Below are 25,858 nucleotides of genomic sequence, written 5' to 3'. Positions count from 1 at the left end.
ATAGTGACAACTCTTGCAGGGAGCATTTATCACCCACGTCGTTATTTCGTATCATTAGAACAAACAAACAAACGTCAGTACAGAATATATTAGCATAAATATCAGATATAGAACGAATCTTTATACTGTGTGACTAATAAGGTTGAGATTCCACAACTATGTACTTCTACACTACACATGGACTAAACACGTTTAAAAACGAATTTACATAAATATAAACTTGCTATTTAATAATTAAATTTTGAAAACAAAATTAACAAATTAATTTCTGTGTCATCACTCGTACTTAATTTTGGCATACAATAATACGGAACATACACCCTAACTATGAATTCAGCCCTAAGTATTCCAACGACCAACTTCGCCAGACCCATCAAAAAATGACGGGTTGGAGTTTTGAAAAATCTTCTTTTGAATCCCCTTCATTCATCGTAGAAGAAAAACAATCACACACATTGAAAAAAAACACCAACAAAAACAGTTTTTAAGTGTCCAGAGTAGTAATAACAACTCTAGGCAGTCGAAGTCCAAGGCCTCACTCACATGACCTTGTTATCTAAACCTTGACACATAAGGTCTCAGTAAAATTGAAGTACACCAGGCTTATCTGTTTCTCGAAGTTATCTTACTCAAGTGACTCTGTAGTGAATGGAAGATTTCACAAGTAAACTAGTATTTCACGCATACAAGAACGTATTTTTCTAATTACTTCATAAAACCCAAAACTTTCCGCTTAAACGCCGAAGCTTAAAAGCTCATCGCAAAATAGTAATTGTTGAGTATTTCAGTCATGCTAAGAATCACTCAATAATAACAAATGGTAAATCTACGTTTTTACCCTTTAAGTTATATCAGATTTTGAAATCTAAATGAGACTTTGATTAATTCCTAACAAGTATGTGTAAAACATATAGGGCACAAATTTAACACCAACATTGTTCTTGCTCATTCACCCTTGATTTCAAAACTGTTTGTTTTTTGGAATTTTGCGCAAAGCTACACGAGGGCTATCTGCTCTAGCCGTCCCTAATTTAGCGGTGTAAGACTAGAGGGAAGGCAGTCAGTCATCACAACACACCGCCAATTCTTGAGCTACTCTTTTACCAACGAATAGTGGGATTGACCCTCACATGATAACGCACTTACAGCTGAAAGAGCGAGCATATTTGGTGCGACTGGGATTACGCCGAATGAAGCCAAAACACCCAAAACCAATAGGCTTAAGGTTCATGATAAAAATACCGTCACAAGGCTTACAGATAAAATTAATTTCAAGTATCATCATTAGTTAAGATTAATGACAATACTTTATTGGAAGTGGGAGGAAAGAAAAGATGTTTTGTCTGAAAGAGTAATAAAAAGCTAAAACTTATAAAAAACGTACAAATTATGATCAGTAACCTGTAACTTAGATGTTTTTATAACTTATCAAGAACTTCGAAATGTCTTCATCGAGTTGGCCCGGCATGGCCAAGCGTGATAAGGCGTTCGACTCGTAATCCGAGGGTCATCGGGTGCGAATCGCGGTCGCACCAAACATGCTCGCCCTTTCAGCCGTGGGGGCGTTATAATGTGACGATCAATCCCACTATTCATTGGTAAAAGAGTAGCCCCAGAGTCGGCGGTGGGTGGTAAGGACTAGTTGTCTTCCCTCTAGTCTTACACTGTTAAATTAGGGACGGCTAGCGCAGACAGCTTTCGTGTAGCTTTGCGCGAAATTCAAAAACAAACAAACAAATAAACAAACCAAAACGCGATTTCTAGCTTTGTTAGTCCGCTACTCAACACTGTGCCATTGGGAGCCATTATTAAATAATAATCATTTTTTTGAGCGAAGCTACATAATGGCCTATTTGATCTTTGTACACCACAAGGAATCGAACTAACTTTGTCAGTAAATTACAACTGACCAAAGGGGTACAAAAAGTTCTCAAGTTATAAATAACTTACTTCAACAAAACTTGATATTTTTGCTAATTCCAATATATATGATCTTAACGAATCTGTTCAATTTTGTTTGTCGGTTCATCACATAAAATAAAAATGACATACAAACAAACGAGACAAGCACGCAGCGTTAATCATATTCGGTCTCAAAAATAGGAATATGTATCCTTATGTCCGTTGTTATCAACAAACATGGACCATTTTTGGCTGCAGAATGAGAAATAATATTCTTCGTGTGTAGTCTTGAGTTATAGGGCAAAAATAGTGTCAAAAATCTGTCCTACTTGTTATAAGTTGTTTTTTAATTTTAGTAAACTTGTTGTTATTTTGACTCTCCAAAAACAGGTCACTTCTAAGTTGTATCACAATCCAAGAGTGCTCAAACTTTCATGCAAATCCATTCAGCCGTTTTATAGAAATCTTTCTCACAAAACACATACAGACACAATGGTGAAAATAAAACTTCCGTTCATCTTCGGTTTCGGAGGTAACAACAGTCATGTTTGTTGTACATTATTTAATTGTCTGATGGTTGTCTTAAAATCAAAGAGAGAATGTGGTATGCAAATACCGCATGTATGAGTGTCCTGTGGTAATATTTTATATATTCAAAATAAAAACGTAAAATTTGGTGATGTTCTAATTCAAACCATTCTAAATTCATTTAATCTTGTGTCCCAATTCTTTCCTAGGTATTCCATTCTCTAGCAACATTTATTCATGTAATCTATCAGTTTTCATGTTTTTTTTTTTGTATTGTGTCCTACTTTACCAAACGTAATTCGCACCTATATGCGATAGTTACTTGGAGAATATATATATTTAGATACTTGTAATCCAGTTTTACGATTGGTCAGTTCCAGAGAAAATGTGCAATATGAGAACAGTTTTGTCTTTTTTAGCCAGACTCAGTTATGTCGCTAAAGAATGTTGTTTTATTAACACAGAACTACAAAATGAGCAATTTTTACCCTGCTCACCGTGGAAATCGAGTCTCGGATCCACTGGAGGACGACTGGATGAGTCAAAACTTGCTTTAGAAGTCTCCTCTTTGCTTTAAATTATTAGACTGCTAATCCTGTGTGTGTGATTTTTTTCTTTCAGTTTATCGCTATATCCGTTTTGGTTCATGACCATTTAAAGTTTTTATTTTATTGTATTTAGATACAAATTTCTTAATTTAATCTTAATTCTAATACAACGTACGTTACTATTTAATTTTGACTTCATAACACCGCTATAACATTGCTGTTGATACGCCATTAGTTCAAACTCAATTAATACATGTTCAATTTATTTTCTTACAGAATCGTGCCGTTTTCTTTTAATCTAAAACAAATGACTGCGCCTGTCATTCTATATACTATATCCAGTATTTTATTACAAATGTTAAAAAAATATGCAATACAGATTAACCAAACTTTAACAAAGTAATTCAAATGTTTCTTACTCAACATACACTTTCATTAAGATTAAAATTACTGATGAAAATCAGATTTTAAAAACATATTTTCTAAGATATTACGTTTCAAATTGTTTGTGGGTTTATATTTTTGTTGGTTCCTGATAACATATGAGATATACAATCGATTGATTGAAGTTAAGCACAAAGCTACACAATAGGCTATCTGTGCTCTGCCCATCACTGGTATCGAAATCCGGTTTCTGGTGGTGTGAGTCCGCTGTGCCATTGGGAAGGACTTGTTATTGTGAGAGCCAGGCAACTATGTGTGCTTGATTACTATTTGGATTATTACAAGGATATTTATATCAGTTGCCAAAGACTTTTCGCACATTACTATGTAGTCTTGTAGTCTACTGCGTCTTACATATAATCACAAGTACAGCTTTTATAACATTATGGTAAATATTGAAATACCATGCAACAGTTTACCTGATATAGTTATGGAGCTAAAACGTAATCATATTGAACAAGAACTTAACTTAACGCCATTAAATAATAATAAAGCATTAAATATATTATGTCTCAACACTGAAAAAAAACTTTGCGAGTACTTGTAATTTGAGCTACACAGTGTTGTCATGAATAGTTTGAAAAGGGATACGTTCTTTCAATTACAAGAGTTTCGACCACTCCAGATATCAACATTAGATCATTTAACATAAACAACCAGAAACTTCGCTAACATTTTCACCTTCACCTGCCACTCACGTCTCAATCAACCTTGTCTTCCCGTGAGGACTGGCCTCACTTATGACCTAAATATAATTCTAGTGAAGCTAACATGTTGATTTCGATATTGTAGTTTCATTTCGTCACTAGTTTCATTACCATTAAGTTCAGTTCAATAAAAATCCTGAGTTTAAAATACGACCAGGTTTATTGGTATAATGAGTGTTATTTATTTTTGTTTTTGTACGTGGAAATTCTTCGAGATTTTCACCACCAGGTCCGCTTTTTTTATATACTACTCTTCCGTGAAAGGAAGGTTTATACTTATGAATTATGACGCTGTTTATATGTTCATTCGATAGATTGCGTTGAATCATCTGACAAGGGACACCAAAATTGTAAACATATCCGGCCTTTTAGAGAATGTTCCAAACTAAAGTTTTCTTCAACAGTTTTTTCTCAACTTTTTTTTTTCAATACATGGAGTGAAAGGCGCGTACAGTAGCTTTAATTCCAGGTTCATTGAAGTCACTCAAACAAACAATATTAGACTACAGCTCAACCTGTTCATAGCAAACTGGATAGCTCAAAGTCTATACAAATCATTTGTTTGGTTTAGATATGAGGTTCGTATTAATTCAGTATTAGCAAGCGTAACATAACAGTTAAAGTGTTAGATTCACTCCATACATATGTTACCTTTGAGTCGGAATCAACTATTTATTTGTTTATCAGATACTAAGCTTGAAAACGAAATAAAAATAAACTGTGTTTCAAAAGAATGATTTAATGCCCAACAATGATGTATCGTTTCAATTTGGTTTAGACACATTATATTGAAAATATGAATGTGTTATTACCAAATGTATGTTGGAGCAGCAAAAAATAATAAATAATTTTAGTTAAATAATTTGTGTTAAAATAAAATAACGTGCTATTAAATGATACTTTAAAATGTTATTTATAAATGACTTGAAACGAAATTCATAATAACTACAATTCACTTGCTTATTATGATTAACACAATAACATTTATTGTTCATAAAAATTGATTATATATATTAATGTATATAGAGCCTAGACCACTACTATGTCCATCATGTCCCAGCCAGCCTGATAATTCCTGGTAGTGGGTGAAAGGTCTCGTTGGCGCTGGATGTACCAAACGTAACGTAGCTGAAGTTCATAGCATACAAGAAGAGGTACTTGACCTCTGTCCGAGGTGTGGATGGGTGGATGCTATGATAAATAACATCAAAATCGTAACTTACATACAGTTATTTATAACATATTATTACTGTATTTGTTATTACATCAACGTAAGTTTTGTGTAAGCTTTAACAATTCAAAATGTATGTAATTAAACATGGTATACACTATTAGATGGTCAGAGAGACTTTGTACGAATAATTAGCGGTCAAAGTTGTGTTATTATATTTAACGTTGAAGTCCACAGACGTGTTTCTGTGTAAAGTTGTGGCGGTAGGAATGTTTTCTATCACCCACTTTCAAAACCCACCTCTTAATTCCATTTCACAGTGTTTCACTATATTAATTAGTTGAAAGTCATTGAGTGAATGAGTGACTTACGGTCTGAAAGTGAAAAATCGCTGGTCAAAGAAAGAAATGGGTGTATTTCAAGAAACTTTTCTTCATATGAACCTTACCGTGGCTATTGGAGAAGAAACTGAGTTTAGGTATTGTTACAATAGTCACGGCCATTTTTTTTTCCACTGCGTTACTGTGTAGAGGTTTTATTTCTTTTTGTTTTTGAATTTCGCGCAAAGCTGCACGAGGGCTATCTGCGCTAGCCGTCCCTAACTTAGCAGTGTAAGACTAGAGGGAAGGCAGCTGGTCATTACCACTCACTGCCAACTCTTGGGCTACTCTTTTACCAACGAATAATGGGATTGACCGTCACATTATAACGCACTCACGGCTGAAAGGGTAAACATGTTTGGTGCGACGGGGATTCGAACCCGCGCTCCTCAGATTACGTGTCGAACGCTTTAACCCACCTGACCATGCCGAGCCTACTCTGTAGAGAGTGCTTGCGCAACCTCTGAGATGTATAAGACGTTCGTGTGCTCTCACCCACACGTCACATGTTCCAGTTGGACTTCCTGTATCTCTTTTCTCACCGACCTTCTCAATGTTATCAACCCTGTTCTGTCACATTCACACCCCGTACTTCTAACACTGAACAAAGTAAGCTCTCCGTCTCCTTGAGTCCATCGACCAGCTTTATCTTTATGGCTTTTTATGTGATTGCTTGTATCATTCAACAGCTATGTTAAGAAGTAATTTTTAAAATCCTTTTTATCGTATTACGTTTAACTAAACTTCCTTATCCACCACGACGCTTACAAATCTAGTCTGCTGATTTAAATCTCTAAAACCATCTGTCGTGGCTGTAGAGAAACAAAAAATTCGGAGCGCCCATAGTTGTTTCTTAATCCCCTTCCGGGGTTGGGAGATTTAAAACCAAAACCTCTACCAAGATAATTATATTATATTTCTCACATTGTCTGTATGTTGTGTTATAGAAAATGTAATAATGTTTATTAAAGAATGTTGCACCTTCTATGAATGTAGTTAAGATTAGCTTACGTCTAAGATAATAAGTGTCCAATAACAGCAATAATGGGTTAGCGGGATTATGAACTTTTGTTAACATTCCCCTTGTTCCAAGCTATCATCTCATAACGTTTTGTTTAGGATTTAGGAATAATTAGATAACGAACACACAGGCGAACATATTTCTTCATTATTTATATATACATTTGTGGATGGATTCTCCATTGCTTTCACTCATGGATTCATAGAATTACATATTATCTCTAGACGACTGGTATGGGTATTAAAACTTTTATTAAAATAAAGTAGAGAACAACGTTTCGACCTTCTTAGGCAATCATCTTCAGGTAATATATTCGTCATCACGAATATTATCTCTGTTCAAGACATAAGACTCTCTGAACAGTTGACTATGTATTCAACTATATTTCGTATCACTTACTCTATACCAGCTTTAATATGTTGAAACTATATTTTTGTATAGTTTTAAAAGTTAATCTCAACAGTTACTTTGATTATAATGGGCTAAACTTAGCATGGATAGAAATGTTTCACGCCATTTATCGCCGATGGTTTTAGTGGTTTTAGTAACAGAATTTCTACTTTTTATTGTTCCTGGGCAGAAAGTGTTATTTTCCAATTGCTTGTGCTTAAAGTAAATGGAAAAGACCTATTTTTCTCTTCAAACTTTGCTTTTGTGACCTGGGTAATGAAATTTTCAAATTTACCCATTTTTCCAGAACATTCCAGGTAGATTCAGTGCTGAGTAGCTGATAGAGAATTTTCTAGAATGTTGTAGAACTTACGAGAATTTTCAAGAACCTTCTAGAACTTTCCATAGTAATATATATAAAGTGCTCACAACTCACCACTTTAGTTTAGTTCTCGCTGCCTAAGAGAACATATAGACCTATCTCATGTTATCAAAGATGGCATCAAGGAAGCTGCAGAATGCATGCTTTTACCCACGAGTACTGCAAAAAAAAAAAAAAACTCTAGAAGGTAAGACGGACAATGTTTGCTTGCTTCAATAGTAAGATTTTATATTATATAAATTTTAGACCTTTTAAAATTTAAATATCTTTTACTTTTTTCCAAGAGTATAGAAAAAATATCACATAAAATATTTTGCATGAACCTCTTACACATTAGTTGTGGATGAAATAAATTTATTCTTCATAATAATAATTTTATTTTCCTCTTTTGCAAGATGGTACAGAGGGGAAAAGAGAGCTATGAAGCTTGTTATTCCCAGTATTTCGCGTGAACCAACTGACCACTCAAGCAATTGCTTCTTCTGCATGGTGGACCCTTACAAACGTCGGGCTGGCAAGAATGCATCTGCTATCATGTACCCGGAACTTCCACCATCCATCGCCCCAATGTCACATTGTCCTGAGCTCGCTGTACCAGAGTGCCAGAGAAAAAGCATCCATCCTCAGAAGAGATCAGCAAATCAGAAGAGGGAGTAGACGTTGAAGATCCATATTACAATTTCAGAGGTGCAGCTGGTGAGAAAAACCTATACTACCCCAACCAAATAGACCTCAATGACTTGATCAGAAATCTTGGTCTAACAAATTTGCCCGTTTTTACATAGAAAATAGGTTAATTTCTAAATTTCATTATCCAAGTCATAAAAGCGAAGATTGAAGGGAATAATGGCCATTTTCTGTTCTTTTACAACTTAAGCAATTAAGAAATAACACATACTACAAATGTGTGTTACATAGTGTTACTGATGTATATTTGTTTGTTAAGTCACAAATCACTTCAAAAGTTATTTTTGAGGTAAAGGCGACGAAAGAAACACGGTTATTAAAATGTTTGCATTCAATGCATGGTAAAATATTTTTGCAATTAATTTATGGTGAAACTACAGGCTTTATCTTCTGTCGTCCCTAATTTTGAACTACTGATCAGAGAGAAGATAGCCAATCAGCTGCACCCTATCCACAATCCACGCTAAATAATTGACATTTACTCATGTAATACACCCACAACTTAAAGGTACGTAAAATACTTGGTGTTATCACTCGGATTCGAACGCATCTCGTCATTTCCAAAACCCTTAGCTCTATCACAAGGCCGACCTGTACCTATTCTTGCTTCTACATGTTTTTCAATTCTGGACCCGCTGTGAAGTATATCGCTCATTTTCATTAATACCAAGCAAAGTTGAAAATGGTTAAATTAGTCTTAGACTAAAATTTTTAAAAGATAACTTGATTTTTATAATATTAGGTTGAGGAATAATTCGCGAGCGTTTTTAAATAATTTCATTCAAGCATTACATGCAAGACTATACAATACTTCAATGCATGAACACATTACACCCAAAACATTTATTATGATACTTTATTTCATGTAATACCTAGGTATATAGTATGCATTGTTTTAAACGAAATTGTAAGAAATTAAATGCGAAAAGCAGATGGTGTCGAAAATGCTCGATTTTGTCCACTTGACATTCCATTTAATGAGCTGAAAATGAAAGCAAAAATTAAACACATATGAAAATCAAACACACCATCTATTAGAGCAAGAAATTATCTACCAAATGACATGAAATATTTTGCGAAAGCGTTTCATTTATGAATATATTTTTTTAACTTGAAAAAACGCTCACGAATTATTCCTCAACCCAATATTTAATATTATTAATTTTTAATTTGCTTAATCTATTACTTATATCTTCCTGGGTATCATAATCTAATTCTTTTCTCCACATTTACCCCATTGACCAGGGGTTCTCGAACTCTTTAGACCTGCGGAGTATCACATTGGAAAGAAAAAAACATTCCGGAGCCTTAATAAAAAATATACTAAAAATAGAAACAATCGGTCACTCGCACCAGATAGTTTATTTCAAGCTTTTAGAATATAAATTTATTAAAATATCAATATTTATCGAAAAACTTTTACTTCTACTTACTTATTCAAAAATTCCTGATTACAAAATATATATTAGTAAAGTACAATGTACTTATTTATTTATTAGTGGCTTGCTTTTGTTTACAAAGTAGTTCAGTATTTGGAATTATGGTTGTTACCTGTAAGCGCTAATCATCTTCAATATTTAGTCTGTTTCTAAGTTTCGTCTTTGTAGGTGTATACAGTGAAAACGTTTGCTCAAAAAGATATGTTGTTGAAAACGCATCAAAATTTTCAAAGCTCTGCTACTTACTTCATGGTATTCCATGGCTATTTGAATCCAAAATTGTGTAATTTCTTCCTGCTGAAATTTTATTTTTAGGGTATAATCAGCTGAAATTTCTATTAGCAATTCTTTCTCTTTCAAAGTCTGTGCTTTGTTCGATTTGTTGATATAGAAGTTTCACCAATCCCTACAAAATAGTGAAACAAGTTTTTATTGTAATAAAATTAATTAATTCGTCAACATTTATATTTTGGAATAAAATAGCTTTGTTTATAAATTACTAACCTTTTGAACATCATTAATTGTTTGTTTGTTTGTTGGAATTTCGCACAAAGCTACTCAAGGGCTATCTGCGCTAGCCGTCTCTAATTTAGCAGTGTAAATTACTAACTTTTTGAACATCATTAATTGTTTGTTTGTTTGTTTGAATTTCGCACAAAGCTACTCAAGGGCTATCTGCGCTAGCCGTCTCTAACTTAGCAGTGTAAGACTAGAGGAAAGGCAGATAGTCATCATCACCCACCGCCAACTCTTCGGCTACTCTTTTACCAACGTATAGTGGGATTGACCGTACCATTATAACGCCTCCACGGTTGAAAGGGCGAGAATGTTTGGTGCAATCTGGAAACATCATTAATGAAAAATCATTTTGTGAAACAGAAATTATATAAACGTGCTTTCAAATATACTATTTCAGTATTGTTCATTTATAACATATATTGACTTATTAACAACTCAGTGAAGATGACTGAGATTGAATGCACTTAGCCTTTGATAATTTACAATTTACTATTACTAAACATAACATCTTTTGTATTATCAGAATATGTCGAATTCGATCATTAACTTTCATAAACACATTTCTAAGTTCATTATTCTTAACAGTGTTGCTTTTCTCACAACGTTTTCATAGTAGGGTCAAAACTTTAAAATAACTGTCTGACCATTCTTACAAGTCACGTGATATAGACATTGGTGATACATTATATTTGAAGCACGAGAAATACTATTTGTACAAACAATTGTTACTAAAATGACTTAATAGCGGAAATGACGCAGCATTTCCTTCTATAGACCCCTCCAGTACTATATTATACTGTAAGGCTAGTTCAAAGAGTATTTTCGCTGTGATTAAATGATGGAAAATGTTTAGTTACTTTGTATTGATGAAGTGTAACAGTGGACACACACGCAGTACTCATGGCGGAAACTGTTTCAGTTTGTAAATAGTAAAATACGATATAATGATTAAGTACAATGTTTTCATAACAAAAATCAATATATGATGTAACATAATCTCAGTTTTCGCGATCATTATGCTAGTGAGAAAATCCAAGCAAATCACACGCACTAGGAAGTGTTCTTAAAGAATGAACGGGTTGGTGGTCACGACAAAAAGATTTAAATTTTAGAAAATATTGCATGGTTTTAAAATACAGTAACAAAAATTGCTAAAGTAATTATTTTACAAAAGAACCATCTCGTACAATAAAATGTAAGCGGTTTATTTCTAAATATCATACCATATATTTTATTTTGATTCGCAGAGTGATACATAAAACCACTAAGTTGTTAGATAACACTATGTAACACAAATTTTGTTCCTGGATAGTATGTGTTATTTCTTAATTGCTTATGTTGTAAAGTACAGAAAATGGCCATTATTCCTTTCAAACTTTGTTTATGTGACCTGAATAATGAAATTTAGAAATTAACCTATTTGCTATGTAAAAATAGGCAAATTTGCCCATTTTCATTTACATAAGGTCTGAATAAATCAACATATGAATCAAGATTTACATATATTTACACTAAAGTTATACAAAAATGTTTAGAAGCGAGGAGCTTTAGAGATTTGCGACTGTAATGTAAATAACTTTCACGTATCAGCCCCCAAATACAGTCTCCCATCATGTTTTCGTTATACGCTCCCAGGTCACAAAAGCAAAGTTTCAAGAGAGAAATAAGTCTTTTCCATTTACTTTAGGCATAAGTAATTGGGAAATAACACTTTCTGCTCAGGAAAAAAAAAAAGGTAAAAATTTTATTAAATGGTGTAATTGATCTAACAGAAATATTAGATAACTGAACTATGTTGGCTATTTTTCCTCTGTTTATCAGTTTTCGCGTTTTTTTTTTTACTGGATCCTTCATACCTTGTCTACTGTATATATTTTTCTATTTTTCTTCTTTCTTTCTACGACAGAAATATCGTCAGTCTTAATGCAGCTACTTTCTTGTATTTTTTCTTCTTTCTCTGATTTTCAAAGGTCGCTTGAACTTCTAAATTGTTGTGGTTTGAATCCGAAGTACAACCCTGATCGTATGTATTAACGTCGGCTCCACTTTGAGGACCCGAAGATTTTATTTATCAGCTATTGTTTTACTTTGTCATTTTAACACTCAAGCCAAACACTACTGGATAAAATTTTATCGTTACTTGCATTTCTTGTTCTCGATGACGGCAGTAATCGAAGAGAAGGTATGATATCTGGCTTTAATTAAGTTTGCATTTAAAAATAAGTACTTCAGTTTTTAAATTTCTCTCGGAACCACAGTTACTAAGTGTTCCGAAGAGACACGACCGTTCTTATTGAAGAGAATCAAACGTATCTGCTGTCTCTCATATACGGATTCAAATATGAGCTAGTTAGCTTTTCACGGAGAATCTGTGAGAACTAATATTATTGATTTTATCATGACGGGAAGAAACAGCTACTACAGCACGTCAACGAACATATGTCACGTCATCGTTTTATTAACAAAATCAAACGGATTTCGTGATTTCATATCAATCGTTTTTAAAGAGGTACGAGAGAAACCATGTGGCCAGGTAGTGACGTAACATGCTGTGAGCTACGAGTTACGTAAAAGGTGCTAATATCAAACTTCGTAATGTAATAGTGTCGGACTCATGCAACATGGTGAAAGTGGTTGCTGAGTTTCCATATGAAGTACAGTCATCATTACGAGAATTCACACTGTTAACAAGGTTTTATTTCGTTGTGAAGCACAAACGTGGAAAGGTTTAGGTGTCAACGACACGGCTACCACGCCTTCCGTGCTGGGAGGCTCCTCACCCTCAGGTACTCTCAAGTTGAACTGATGCAAAAGTCCAGTTAAAAATAGAAACAATTCCATTTTTGTGAGAACGTCCCCAAGGCATACCCTCCTACCTGTGAAACAGAAACAGCGTTGGTCACACTAAGTCATGTGTTTTATTTTTAACTTAATTATTTACGTTTAGAAACTCAGTGTTCCATCTATCTTTCAAAAATAACATGTTCTACCTATTTCTTCGTTCGGTATGTTTTTGGCACGTTCTAACGTCTGATATTTGACTAAATGTATCCCTTTGCTTCAAAACTAATTCACGAAAAAGGAAATATTGAATTTAATGTTTTAGTTATTTTAGCTAAAAGTAAAGACACATCATGAAATGATTTCAGTTTCAAATATGAATTGTAAACTGTCTGTGTTACAGCAAAGCCCATTAGGGCTGTTTGCTGTATCTACAGTGAGAATCGAACCCCGGATTTTAGTGCTTCAAGTTTGTAAACTTACTGTAGTCCCACGGAGAACAAATTGGTAAGTGCCAACAACTGAGAACACAACTATCGCCAAAAAATGTTATTTTGAAGAGAGTTTGATGGAACTGAACCATGGTATTAAAAAGATACACATCTATATTTATTGTTGCTTACAAAACTTAAGAACAATAGGAAAATACCAAATAAAAAAGTTAAAATCGCTGTAAGAGAAATTTGTTCAAAATGACCTTCACTGAGGTCTAAAATGTGTGATGCTTAAAAAACATTTATATTGTTGAGTACAAAAACACTACATGTGAAAACTAATTTTTCGTTGTCCCAATCAAAATAATTGACTTTAACAACTCAAATAATGTATGTTTATGGATAAAAATACCAAGTTTGAAATATCTGTACCAAATCCACTATTGTGGTATCAAATAAAAATGGAGAAATTGTAAATACTGGTGTAATCTCAACAAAAACTTACTTATGTGATATACTTTAAAATACAGACCATTGTATAACTCTAAACGTAGTAAAATAACCAAAATTGTGGGGTTGTCATAACAAACTGAATATTGGTTCTACACTGTGAAATATATGTATAAAGTGTAGCACAAAACTCACCCACAGAGAATGGCATAAAAAAATCTGGTTTGGATACCTTCCCGTCTAACAGGAACCTTTCTGGTTTAAACACTTCAGGTTCGGACCAGAGTTTAGGGTCCATGTGGATGGCCCAAAGATTGGGCAGTACATGAGTGTCTTTGGGGATATGGTAACCTGCAAACTCTGTATCTCTATATATGAAAAATAAATCGCGCAATTTATCTTACCCAGATGGAGCCGTTTATAAAATATCAAGTTACTTAATTTGCATTAAAACCAAATATGGACATCTAAGAGAGTAAGTAACTCAAATCACGTGACAAAATGCTCAATATCAAATGTTATTACCACATCATATTCAAAAACAATTTCAGTTGTATTGAGAGTTTTCTAAGTTTCTAATAAATTTTCAGTTTATGAGATAAAAAAGTATAACATGGTTTCATGCATATTTTTAGATATGAAGGACGGAAAATGGATAGTTACAAGATAGATTCTTACTCAAGCGTGGCATGTGCATTTCCTAAAGCAATAACGTTCGCTCTTCTTAACACTTCCAAAATTGTAGCTTCCGTGTATGGAAGATCTCTTTGATCAGCTAAGCTGGGTAAACGGTTGCGCCCCACAACCGTATCTAATTCTTCTTGTACTCGTGTCTGGATATCGAGATCTCTTACAAGGAATAGAATTGCCCATTCAAGTGTTGACGTCACTGTTTCCAGTCCCGCACTAAATATGTCTCCCATTACTTGCAGAAGTTGCATTTCTGTATAAAAATAATCATATCACTGATTTATGTGATCAAGTTAATACGATTATCCAAACTGAAATTAGTGATATACGATTTATGAACCATTCAAATAAGTTAAATTATAAGATTGTTTTTGACAGTAAATAAACAAAACTATAAATTTCTCTGAGAATAATATGAAAGTAGAATAACGAATTTGAATTTCGCGCATAGCTACATGAAAGCTAACTAGCCTTCCTTAATTTAACTCTTGGATACTCTTTTACCAAAGAATAGTGGGATTGATCGTCAATTTATAACGCCTCCATGGTTGAAAGGGTGACCATGTTTGGTGTGCCAAATTCGAACCCGCAGCCCACAGACTACGAGTCAAGCGCCCTAAGTGTGAAAGTGATGTAAGAAGGAGTTGTAAAGTGGGGCAATTGGCTATATATGAAGATTTTACAATGAGAGATTGAAGATGTAAAGAGCTATTAAAATTAGAACTCGTGCTATCAAAGGCACCTCAATCTAGAAGGAATGTTTTGAGACTTATCCAAAAAGAATTAATGTAATAATATACTATTGCTATATGTGTGAAACACGTAAGAGTAGGGGTGCCATAGCACCCTGGATCCGACGCCTTTGTTAACCATACGCATTTTTAGCAGAGATGAAAGACAGGAGATAATAAATCATGAAGACTAATGCTACATGAGAATTCAACATATAAAGTTTGTTCATAAAAATACATAAAACTCTAAACAGCGACTTGTAATCTCTTCTGTAACGGTTCGTTTGTTTGTTTTTTGAATTTCGCGCAAAGCTACTCGAGGGCTACCTGCGCTAGTCGTCCCTAATTTAGTAGTGTAAGACAAGAGGGAAGGCAGCTAGTCATCACCACTCACCGCCAACTCTTGGGCTACTCTTTTACCAACGAATAGTGAGATTCACCGTCACATTATAACGCCCGCACGGTTGAAAGGGCGAGCATGTTTGGCGCGATGGGGATGCGAACCCGCGACCCTCAGATTACGAGTCGCACGCCTTAACACGTTTGGCCATGCCGGGCCTTTTCTGTAACGGACATGTCGATGTTTGACATGCACTAGTATCTTTAAATGTCAGCTAAGACACTTAAAATCTTGTAAGCAGTAGTGAATTTTTAAAACTGACATGGTCGTTTATCCATCTGGGCAAATAGTCTTGATTGATTGATTGTTTGTTTGGATTAAGCACAAAACTACACAATGGGCTACCTGTGTTCTGCCCAACATGGGCATCAAAACTCGGATTTTATCGGTGTGAGTCTGCAGGCATACCGCTTTGCCACTAGGGGCAAGGCAAAAGAATAAATACAAACTACAGGAGCACTCAGCGGGGCGGATACTTCCGCTGTGCAGAGATAATCAAACTCGGCCCTGAAGAAAGATACGAAAAAGTATCTGTTGTCCAGCATTTCTGATGGACATGGTCTATTTTTGGCAGGACATCGAGGAATAATATTCTACATATGTCCATCAGGACTAATTAAAATCAGGTTATTTTTTGACCAAGTTGTAGAGTAAAAATAGTGTGAAAAAATTGGTCATCCATGTTAACAGATAAGAATTTTCGTGACCTTTCAGAAACTAACTGCTTCTAGGTTGGGTCCTAGTCCAAATGTATACCAACTTTTGTACAAATTCATTCAGCCAATTTCTAGAAATTATGCTGATAAACACACATAGAGATAAAAATATAACCTATCTTCCCTTCGGTGGCGGAGGTGCAAATCCTGATACCTCAGAGCGCACATTAAAGATACATAAGGGTAAATGGTACCTTATTGTTTGAACTGTTCATTTCTTTCCGCAATTTAACGAGTTTTCTTATTTTTATGCTGTGTAATAGCTTCCATAATTTTCTTTTGAGCAGGTGAACAGAAAATATTAAACAAGAACGAACACTATACTGCAAAGTATCGTCATAAATATTGCTCAGTGATTTTGTTTAGAATATTATTAATGTACTGTAATATGTACCTTTAAGTACCTACGTTATTGTTTGCTAACTAAACAAAATCAATTAGGGAGATAATTCAACTTTTCTTTCATTCTTTCATGTATTAAAAATATGTCATTTCGCTCGAGCGTCTTTACTGTTATACATCAGTGCTTTCAACCATGCCTATTTATAAACAAAATCTAACGGTGTTATTTCAAACAAAAGCGTTTTTGGAATTTCGCACAAAGCTACTCGAGGGCTATCTGTGCTAGCCGTCTCTAATTTAGCAGTGTAAGACTAGAGGGAAGGCAGCTAGCCATCATCAACCATTGCCAACTCTTGGATACTCTTTTACCAAAGAATAGTGGGATTGATCGTCAATTTATAACGCCTCCATGGTTGAAAGGGTGACCATGTTTGGTGTGCCAAATTCGAACCCGCAGCCCACAGACTACGAGTCAAGCGCCCTAAGTGTGAAAGTGATGTAAGAAGGAGTTGTAAAGTGGGGCAATTGGCTATATATGAAGATTTTACAATGAGAGATTGAAGATGTAAAGAGCTATTAAAATTAGAACTCGTGCTATCAAAGGCACCTCAATCTAGAAGGAATGTTTTGAGACTTATCCAAAAAGAATTAATGTAATAATATACTATTGCTATATGTGTGAAACACGTAAGAGTAGGGGTGCCATAGCACCCCTGGATCCGACGCCTTTGTTAACCATACGCATTTTTAGCAGAGATGAAAGACAGGAGATAATAAATCATGAAGACTAATGCTACATGAGAATTCAACATATAAAGTTTGTTCATAAAAATACATAAAACTCTAAACAGCGACTTGTAATCTCTTCTGTAACGGTTCGTTTGTTTGTTTTTTGAATTTCGCGCAAAGCTACTCGAGGGCTACCTGCGCTAGTCGTCCCTAATTTAGTAGTGTAAGACAAGAGGGAAGGCAGCTAGTCATCACCACTCACCGCCAACTCTTGGGCTACTCTTTTACCAACGAATAGTGAGATTCACCGTCACATTATAACGCCCGCACGGTTGAAAGGGCGAGCATGTTTGGCGCGATGGGGATGCGAACCCGCGACCCTCAGATTACGAGTCGCACGCCTTAACACGTTTGGCCATGCCGGGCCTTTTCTGTAACGGACATGTCGATGTTTGACATGCACTAGTATCTTTAAATGTCAGCTAAGACACTTAAAATCTTGTAAGCAGTAGTGAATTTTTAAAACTGACATGGTCGTTTATCCATCTGGGCAAATAGTCTTGATTGATTGATTGTTTGTTTGGATTAAGCACAAAACTACACAATGGGCTACCTGTGTTCTGCCCAACATGGGCATCAAAACTCGGATTTTATCGGTGTGAGTCTGCAGGCATACCGCTTTGCCACTAGGGGCAAGGCAAAGAGAATAAATACAAACTACAGGAGCACTCAGCGGGGCGGATACTTCCGCTGTGCAGAGATAATCAAACTCGGCCCTGAAGAAAGATACGAAAAAGTATCTGTTGTCCAGCATTTCTGATGGACATGGTCTATTTTTGGCAGGACATCGAGGAATAATATTCTACATATGTCCATCAGGACTAATTAAAATCAGGTTATTTTTGACCAAGTTGTAGAGTAAAAATAGTGTGAAAAAAATTGGTCATCCATGTTAACAGATAAGAATTTTCGTGACCTTTCAGAAACTAACTGCTTCTAGGTTGGGTCCTAGTCCAAATGTATACCAACTTTTGTACAAATTCATTCAGCCAATTTCTAGAAATTATGCTGATAAACACACATAGAGATAAAAATATAACCTATCTTCCCTTCGGTGGCGGAGGTGCAAATCCTGATACCTCAGAGCGCACATTAAAGATACATAAGGGTAAATGGTACCTTATTGTTTGAACTGTTCATTTCTTTCCGCAATTTAACGAGTTTTCTTATTTTTATGCTGTGTAATAGCTTCCATAATTTTCTTTTGAGCAGGTGAACAGAAAATATTAAACAAGAACGAACACTATACTGCAAAGTATCGTCATAAATATTGCTCAGTGATTTTGTTTAGAATATTATTAATGTACTGTAATATGTACCTTTAAGTACCTACGTTATTGTTTGCTAACTAAACAAAATCAATTAGGGAGATAATTCAACTTTTCTTTCATTCTTTCATGTATTAAAAATATGTCATTTCGCTCGAGCGTCTTTACTGTTATACATCAGTGCTTTCAACCATGCCTATTTATAAACAAAATCTAACGGTGTTATTTCAAACAAAAGCGTTTTTGGAATTTCGCACAAAGCTACTCGAGGGCTATCTGTGCTAGCCGTCTCTAATTTAGCAGTGTAAGACTAGAGGGAAGGCAGCTTGTCATCACCACCCACCGCCAACTCTTGGGCTACTCTTTTACCAACGAAAAGTGGGATTGACCGTCACATTATAACGCCCCCACGGCTGGGATGGCGAGCATGTTTGGCGCGACTCGGGCGCGAACCCGCGACCCTCAGATGACGAAGCGCACGCCTTTACGCGCTAGGCCATGCCAGGCCTCATACAAAAGCAAAATAGCAAAACAATAATTTGTATTTTTCAAATTTCATAAAAATCATTAGAAATGTTATTTATAATATTTGAATTAATGAGAATATTATCAAGTTGTTTCTATTATTGTTGCTCATTGTAATGCTTAATATCACTTTTTAGAACATCACTAAATTTGACCACAGTAAAAAACCATTATAATTATGTTCTACATCTTGCAAAGAAATTAATTCAACAAAAGCATAGACTATAAATTTACACTATTACAGATATTTTAAATATAGAATCATACATGTCACGAAATGTAAGAACAAAAAATATAAGTGAAATCAAAATCACCTGAAAAATATGACTCTTTATTATCATTTTGGTTCTCTTGAAGCTGAACTAAGTAGGCGTCCACAAAGTCACGGAGATCTTGGGGGTCTAGGGTATGCTTGTGCTCCTCGGCTACTTCTTGAAAGTATGCTGCTGTCTCTTCACGGTTCTGTTTAATCTTTTGGTAAGCGTAGTTACCACCTGGTATGTACCGCAATACAGGAATGAAGTTTACTGGAACGGCCAAAGTTAGTAAACGAAATCCTTCCTCGATAAGCTCCAAGAGACGAGTGAAACGTGGATCTTCCTTTGAATAAGTGACACTCATTAGTAAAGAGCCAACTACGTTACTAACAGCACGTGCAATTGTTGAACGTGGTCTGTAAGGAGTCCCATTTAGCTTAGAAATTCCATATAAAAATTCTGAGACTTGATCCTAGAAAAAACATTTCTGGCGTGTTATTCATGCTACAACAAATAATTAAGAACTTGACGATGCTGAATATGAAAAATCAATTATTAAGCTACAAGTTTTTAGATGTAATAGTTTTTTCTTCTGATTACAGTTTTTACTTTTTTTTCTAAACGAAAAATCATGGTTAACGTGTTTTGTAAAGCTCCTTTAATATTATAATTAAACGTACTTTACATATTAGAGATAGCATGTTTTACATTTGCGTCATAGCTTAGGTCTAAAATATTATTCTCTTAACTGAAATCTTTAATGAATTAGAGGTAAAAACTCCTTACAAACCTTCACTTTTGTCTCAAGTGCAGCTTTTCCCGGGCCAATGTTTTTCGCGCCAAACTGTCGCATAATGCAGTGAAGAAACGCGCGCTGTTCGCGCCATAAAGCTCCAGACGAATTGATAATACCTGCCAAAAACATATTTGATTAAATTTTAAAAATACTTCAACCCATATAACGTTCTTTTGAATAATATGACCAATTACAAATCTGAATCAATTTTATCTTTGGAACTTAATATCTAACTTGTCTCAGGAAGAAAAGATGTTGTAATTTGAACGAAGTGAATTATAAAACTCTGTAACAAGCTACAATATTAGTTAGCACTGCTTAGAAATTTTGCAGAAAAGTAGCTTCTACAGGGTGCCATTACAGTGAGAATGATTACAAAAAAAAGCAACAAAAGACGTTGCAAATAACGTTAAATGCACGACATTATGTTGTTTTTTATTCTCTTTCCTTTGGCAAAAATATTTTAATCACTATTGGTTATAGAGCTGATATATTTAAAATTGCTTTTCACAATACCAGAATAAATAATTCCAATCAATCAGTGTTCAGAAACACATCCAGTTTCATTGAAATATAGAAAATGGATATAAAATAATGCGAATGTGTGTTGAGATGACTTAAAATGAATATATATAGCAGAAATTTAACAATGTATACATGGTATGAACTGTAACAAACGGTGACATCAAGTTACGTCACTGTAAACTCTAAAGACTTAAATATGTAATTAGTTAAAATTAAATGTAAGTAAAACTGTTTATATTTATTTGGTAATTCGTAAAGAAACCCTCCAACAATAGATGGAGGTTTTGGTGATTTAGGGGCCTGGCATGGCCTAGCGCGTTAAGGCGTGCGCTTCGTAATCTGAGGGTCGCGGGTTCGCGCCCGAGTCACGTCAAACATGCTCGCCCTCCCAGCCGTGGGGGCGTTATAATGTGACAGTCAATCCCACTATTCGTTGGTAAAAGGGTAGCCCAAGAGTGGCGGTGGGTGGTGATGACTAGCTGCCTTCCCTCTAGTCTTACACTGCTAAATTAGAGACGGCTAGCACAGATAGCCCTCGAGTAGCTTTGTGCGAAATTCCAAAACCAAACCAAACCAAACCTTTGGTGACTTAGCGGAATGTTAAAAGGACTTAAACCTGAAACTGTGAGTTAAATCATCAGCACTGCCATCTCTTACTTAAGTTGTAATTTATCAATTAACTTGTTCACATGATTAATTGTTGTTTTTTGTTTTTTTTAAGCAGTATTCCGTTTTCAATATCTTTGTTGGTAATATATTTTATACAGTTTCTTCTATTAATGATACTTTGGAAAGATGTTTGTTTGTTTGTTTGTTTTGGAATTTCGCACAAAGCTACTCGAGGGCTATCTGTGCTAGCCGTCCCTAATTTAGCAGTGTAAGACTAGAGGGAAGGCAGCTAGTCATCACCACCCACCGCCAACTCTTGGGCTACTCTTTTACCAACGAATAGTGGGATTGACCATCACATTATACGCCCCCACGGCTGGGAGGGCGAGCATGTTTTGCGCGACGCGGGCGCGAATCCGCGACCCTCAGATTACGAGTCGCACGCCTTACGCGCTTGGCCATGCCAGGCTTTGGAAAGATGTAATATATTTGTGGAATTTGATCTGATGTTGAATACCTTGTATATTTGCAAATATAACAATTTTTTGCTCTTTTTTTGTTGTTCATTCTTTACGTATACATTTTATTCTTGCCTGGTCTGGCAAGCCATTTTTATTAAATCTTGAGGTTGTTTTATCATAACTTTTTTTATAATCTTAGTTGGAGAATATTTGTGTAAATTTTTGCTAGTTTGTAAAGTATTTTCCTCAACTATTTTCAACCTAAATGACAAGTTCTTACGAGGTTTTTGTAATTCATTTGAACATAAACTAATCTTAATTACATTACATTTGTTGAAACTCTGAAAATATTATAACAAGGAGAAAACCGGTATGCATATTTAAGCAAATGTAAAACAATTTTTGTGTTTGTAAGTCAACATGTCAGAAAAAATTAAATATATTCGGTTATGTGAGTAATTATAAGTAAAATATACTTTGTCTAACTAAACTTCATGGTTATACTAATATAAAGTAATGTTTGCACAGACAGTCAAGTGAGCCTGTGTAATATTCTTTATCATGGAAATCAAAGATAATGTATATCCTCTATTTAATTTGTCGCGGATATTTCATAGATTTGAAGCAAACGGAACTAATGAAGAGGAACGTGTTTTTAAGATAATTTAGAAAGTCCAAAAAATAAATGAAACTAAAATTTTCCGAGTGCAGCTGCATTTTTAAAACCTTCACTATTAAAAAGTTTAATAATCGTCACTATTAAACCATTTCAAGGACTGCTGATTTAAAATCTAAGCATTCATTTATATGGACTTCCGAACACTAAAAATAACTTCAAAACTGTCCATAGTTTCATTTGGTAGGAAGTAAATACGTTTATTATATCATTAATATACAACAAAACCAGTAATTTAGATTGGTGTTTAATATTCTTTTAATTAAACAAATGTTCTACTTATTTGTACTAAAGAGAACAGTCTGGGTCATTAAACCCGAGTCATATGTATTGACAAACCTTTGCATGGGTGTGGATTTTATTGAAAATAAAACAAGGAAATGTATTCCAAGTGGTAAGTCAAGGCCGTCTAGTTGCATAAGACAACGTTTATTGAGATTTGTTTAAGGAGTCAAGGCTAGCTAACTTAAAAAAATCTACGTCTTTTTGTTTTAAGGTTTAATTAAAGAGTTAATGTTAGCCAATTCAGTAAGCCCGTCTGATCTAATGTTTCATTAAGGATTGATTGAGAAGTCAAAATCGGCCAATTTCATAAGCCTGCTTGTTTTAGTATTTTATTGAGAAGTGGTTAAGGCCGGCTAGCCTAATAAGCCTGTCTGTTTGTGTGCTTAATTCAGAATTGGCTGAAAAGTCAAGGAGAACTACTTCAGTCATACCTTGTGTGAAATATTTCTGTTACCAATTCATGTTATTATAATTTATAGTTCACACACTCCATTTCTCTCCTACTTATAGGAGATGAATCGCCTTTTGAAGTAATACAAGTAGCTAAGAATGTCTAAACGTTAACACATAATGAATGGAAAAACTTGCATTGCTAAATACTCGTGAACTGAGCTTTTAGAGACCTATTAAGCATTTGGTGCTGTATGACCTGAATATGTGTAAAGAAAATAAACATTTGAATGTTTTTATGTTTCATGTACTTATAATGTTGTGATATTAATCATGTTAGACCAGTATGTATAGAAGAAAATATATTTCGTTGAAAATTTGTTTAATTTTGTTCAAAAATCGCATCTAATTATTTTCCACGTAGTAACCTGTTTAAAACTAACTAATCGCAATGGTTTCATTTGAAAACACCATCCATTTGCATGTAACTATCTAAACACACTTTCAACTTAACTCACGTATTAACGACTTGTTTTTATGTCGTTGACTAGGTCAACCTATTACGTTGTATTGAGAAATCTTTGTTTTACCTATTACACCATCGGTGTAAAGAAATTGCGCAAATAACTGGTAACATCGCTCATTTCCTACGTAAATTACATAAAAACCCAAGCAGCAATAAGTGCATTAGATGTAATATTCAGTGGCGTATTTAGAGGGGCTCAGCCCCAGAACCCATGGTCTCAATGGGTGCCCATTGATAATTTTATTCTATGTAAAATTACATGGGATGTAAGTCCCATACAATCTTAAATCCGCCCTGTTAATATTCATATTATTTTTGATGTGTATAATTCATGCCTTTCATTGGCACAGCGGCATATCTTTGGACTTACAACGCACAGCCCAGACAGCCCGTTGTGTAGCTTTGTACCTAACTTCAAATAATCATCCAATTGTATACCTCATATTTCATTAGGAACCAACAAATATATAAACTCACAAACAATATGAAACATGATATTCTGATATCCATCAGTAATTCCACTCTTAACGAAAGTGTGTGTCAAGTAATAAACATTTGAATGACAAAAAGAGTAACTTAACTGAATAATAATAACTAAAGCGTGTTAGTTATGTAAACCGGAAAGAACTTTACTTAATTTCAATTACTCTGAAGAGATAATAAAAACACGTTGCAATTGAATATATTTTTGGGTATTTTTATTTTTCTCTTGATGTCAAGAGCGATGGTATTTGTCTTGTTTAAGCTGTATATATATATGTGTGTGTGTGTGTCTGTCTCCACATTATTTATCATAAGAACTATTTATGCATGCTATTGTTTTATTCATGTTTATAGAAATAAAATTATATTTTAGTTTAGAATTGCGTTTTGAAAAGGGGTAGTAAATATACAAACTTTAGGATAAAGAGTTTTTGTGAGGAAACATGTTTGACTGGTTAATGATAGATTACAAGCATACATGGGAACTCCTCAAACATGACAAACCTGACACAATCGTATATAAATACTCTTGATCTTCAAAACTGTTTTAGAAGAATAGTTGTTATCAGATTTTCTTTTGAGCACATGATAAACAGTTGTTATGCCACACCATGATGGACACAAAATAAAAATAAAATTCATAAATTGCTCACGAAAGCCTTTACTTTTTAATTTTTATCATATCACTGTATAAAGGTTATACAAAACATAAAATTAACCAATAATTCTTTTTTTTTTTCAGATTGAATTATAAACTCACCATAACCTTGCAACAGTTTCGTAAGTTCAGTGTCCGGTCGGCCTGAAAACACGTGCTGGCGGAAGGCTTGCCGAACCATTTGGGGCTCATTGAGGACCACCACTCGTTTACCGCCTAAAAACATTTGGTAGATGGGACCATAACTTCGAGCTAGTGAGGTTAAGGTCAAGTGGAAATCCCTACCAAGGAAAGGAAGAGACCCTAGGAGTGGAAGGCCGCGTGGTCCAGGTGGCAGCGGCAGTCGACTGCCGCAGAAAAACGTTAGTCGTGTTAGAAAGAGGACCATGAAGAAAACAAGAAATAGTGTCACAGAAGAAGGAAAATACCTTTGGAGGAACTGTATAAGTTGTAAAGTGTAGTTAACAAATAGACTCATGTCAACTGTAATGAATGATTTGAGGCTATCTTATGAAGAATGTATGTTAAAGCACACTATTATAGGGATGAGGTCGAATATCGTGGAATTAGTAACCGATGGTGGCTAGGATGGAGAGACGCTACTTACACTGCTTTTATAGGATTGGTCGAAGGTTAAGCTTTTGGCAGTAGACATGACCCGAGGTGGTCCAGGGACGGTAATGTTTACTTGGGCCCAGGTCTGGCCTAGAAACGGCGGTGGGTGGGCTCTATCCTGGGGCAACCAAGCAGTCAAGCAGAACTAAGCCAACAGAATCACTGGGTTAATTTCTCTAGGTGACGACGCAACTTTTATTGGAGGAAAAATTGATAACTATAAAAATTGAACTTAATCAAAGTTATAAGGGTATGTGTTTGAAATATGTTTGGGAAGGTAGATTTTATACTTGTACTAACAATAAATGTTAAGTGAAATGATGGAAAAGTGCT

At 34.8% G+C, this 25,858-nt stretch overlaps 1 protein-coding gene across 2 annotated transcripts; it reads right to left on the bottom strand.

The window, feature by feature from the left end:
- Positions 1 to 11,363: 11,363 nt before the first annotated feature.
- LOC143225951 (cytochrome P450 18a1-like) lies at positions 11,364 to 25,567 on the bottom strand. 2 transcript variants are annotated; one of them, XM_076456221.1, is made up of 6 exons: positions 25,013 to 25,567; positions 20,292 to 20,413; positions 19,559 to 19,973; positions 14,462 to 14,726; positions 13,979 to 14,151; positions 11,364 to 12,994 (listed from the first exon to the last, which is right to left on the bottom strand). In XM_076456221.1, exons 1-6 carry the CDS (start codon positions 25,386 to 25,388, stop codon positions 12,795 to 12,797), a joined length of 1,551 nt encoding a protein of 516 aa, XP_076312336.1. In that variant the 5' UTR covers positions 25,389 to 25,567; the 3' UTR covers positions 11,364 to 12,794. The 2 variants fall into 2 exon arrangements, with proteins under 2 accessions (XP_076312336.1, XP_076312342.1); XM_076456227.1 differs by having other exon boundaries at positions 19,559 to 19,844.
- Between the last annotated feature and the right edge of the window lie 291 nt (positions 25,568 to 25,858).

Source organism: Tachypleus tridentatus, chromosome 1, assembly GCF_004210375.1.
Source record: "Tachypleus tridentatus isolate NWPU-2018 chromosome 1, ASM421037v1, whole genome shotgun sequence".
NCBI lineage: Eukaryota > Metazoa > Arthropoda > Merostomata > Xiphosura > Limulidae > Tachypleus > Tachypleus tridentatus.
The sequence above is the reverse complement of the archived record's forward strand: the minus strand, read 5'-3'. Positions and strand labels throughout refer to the sequence as shown.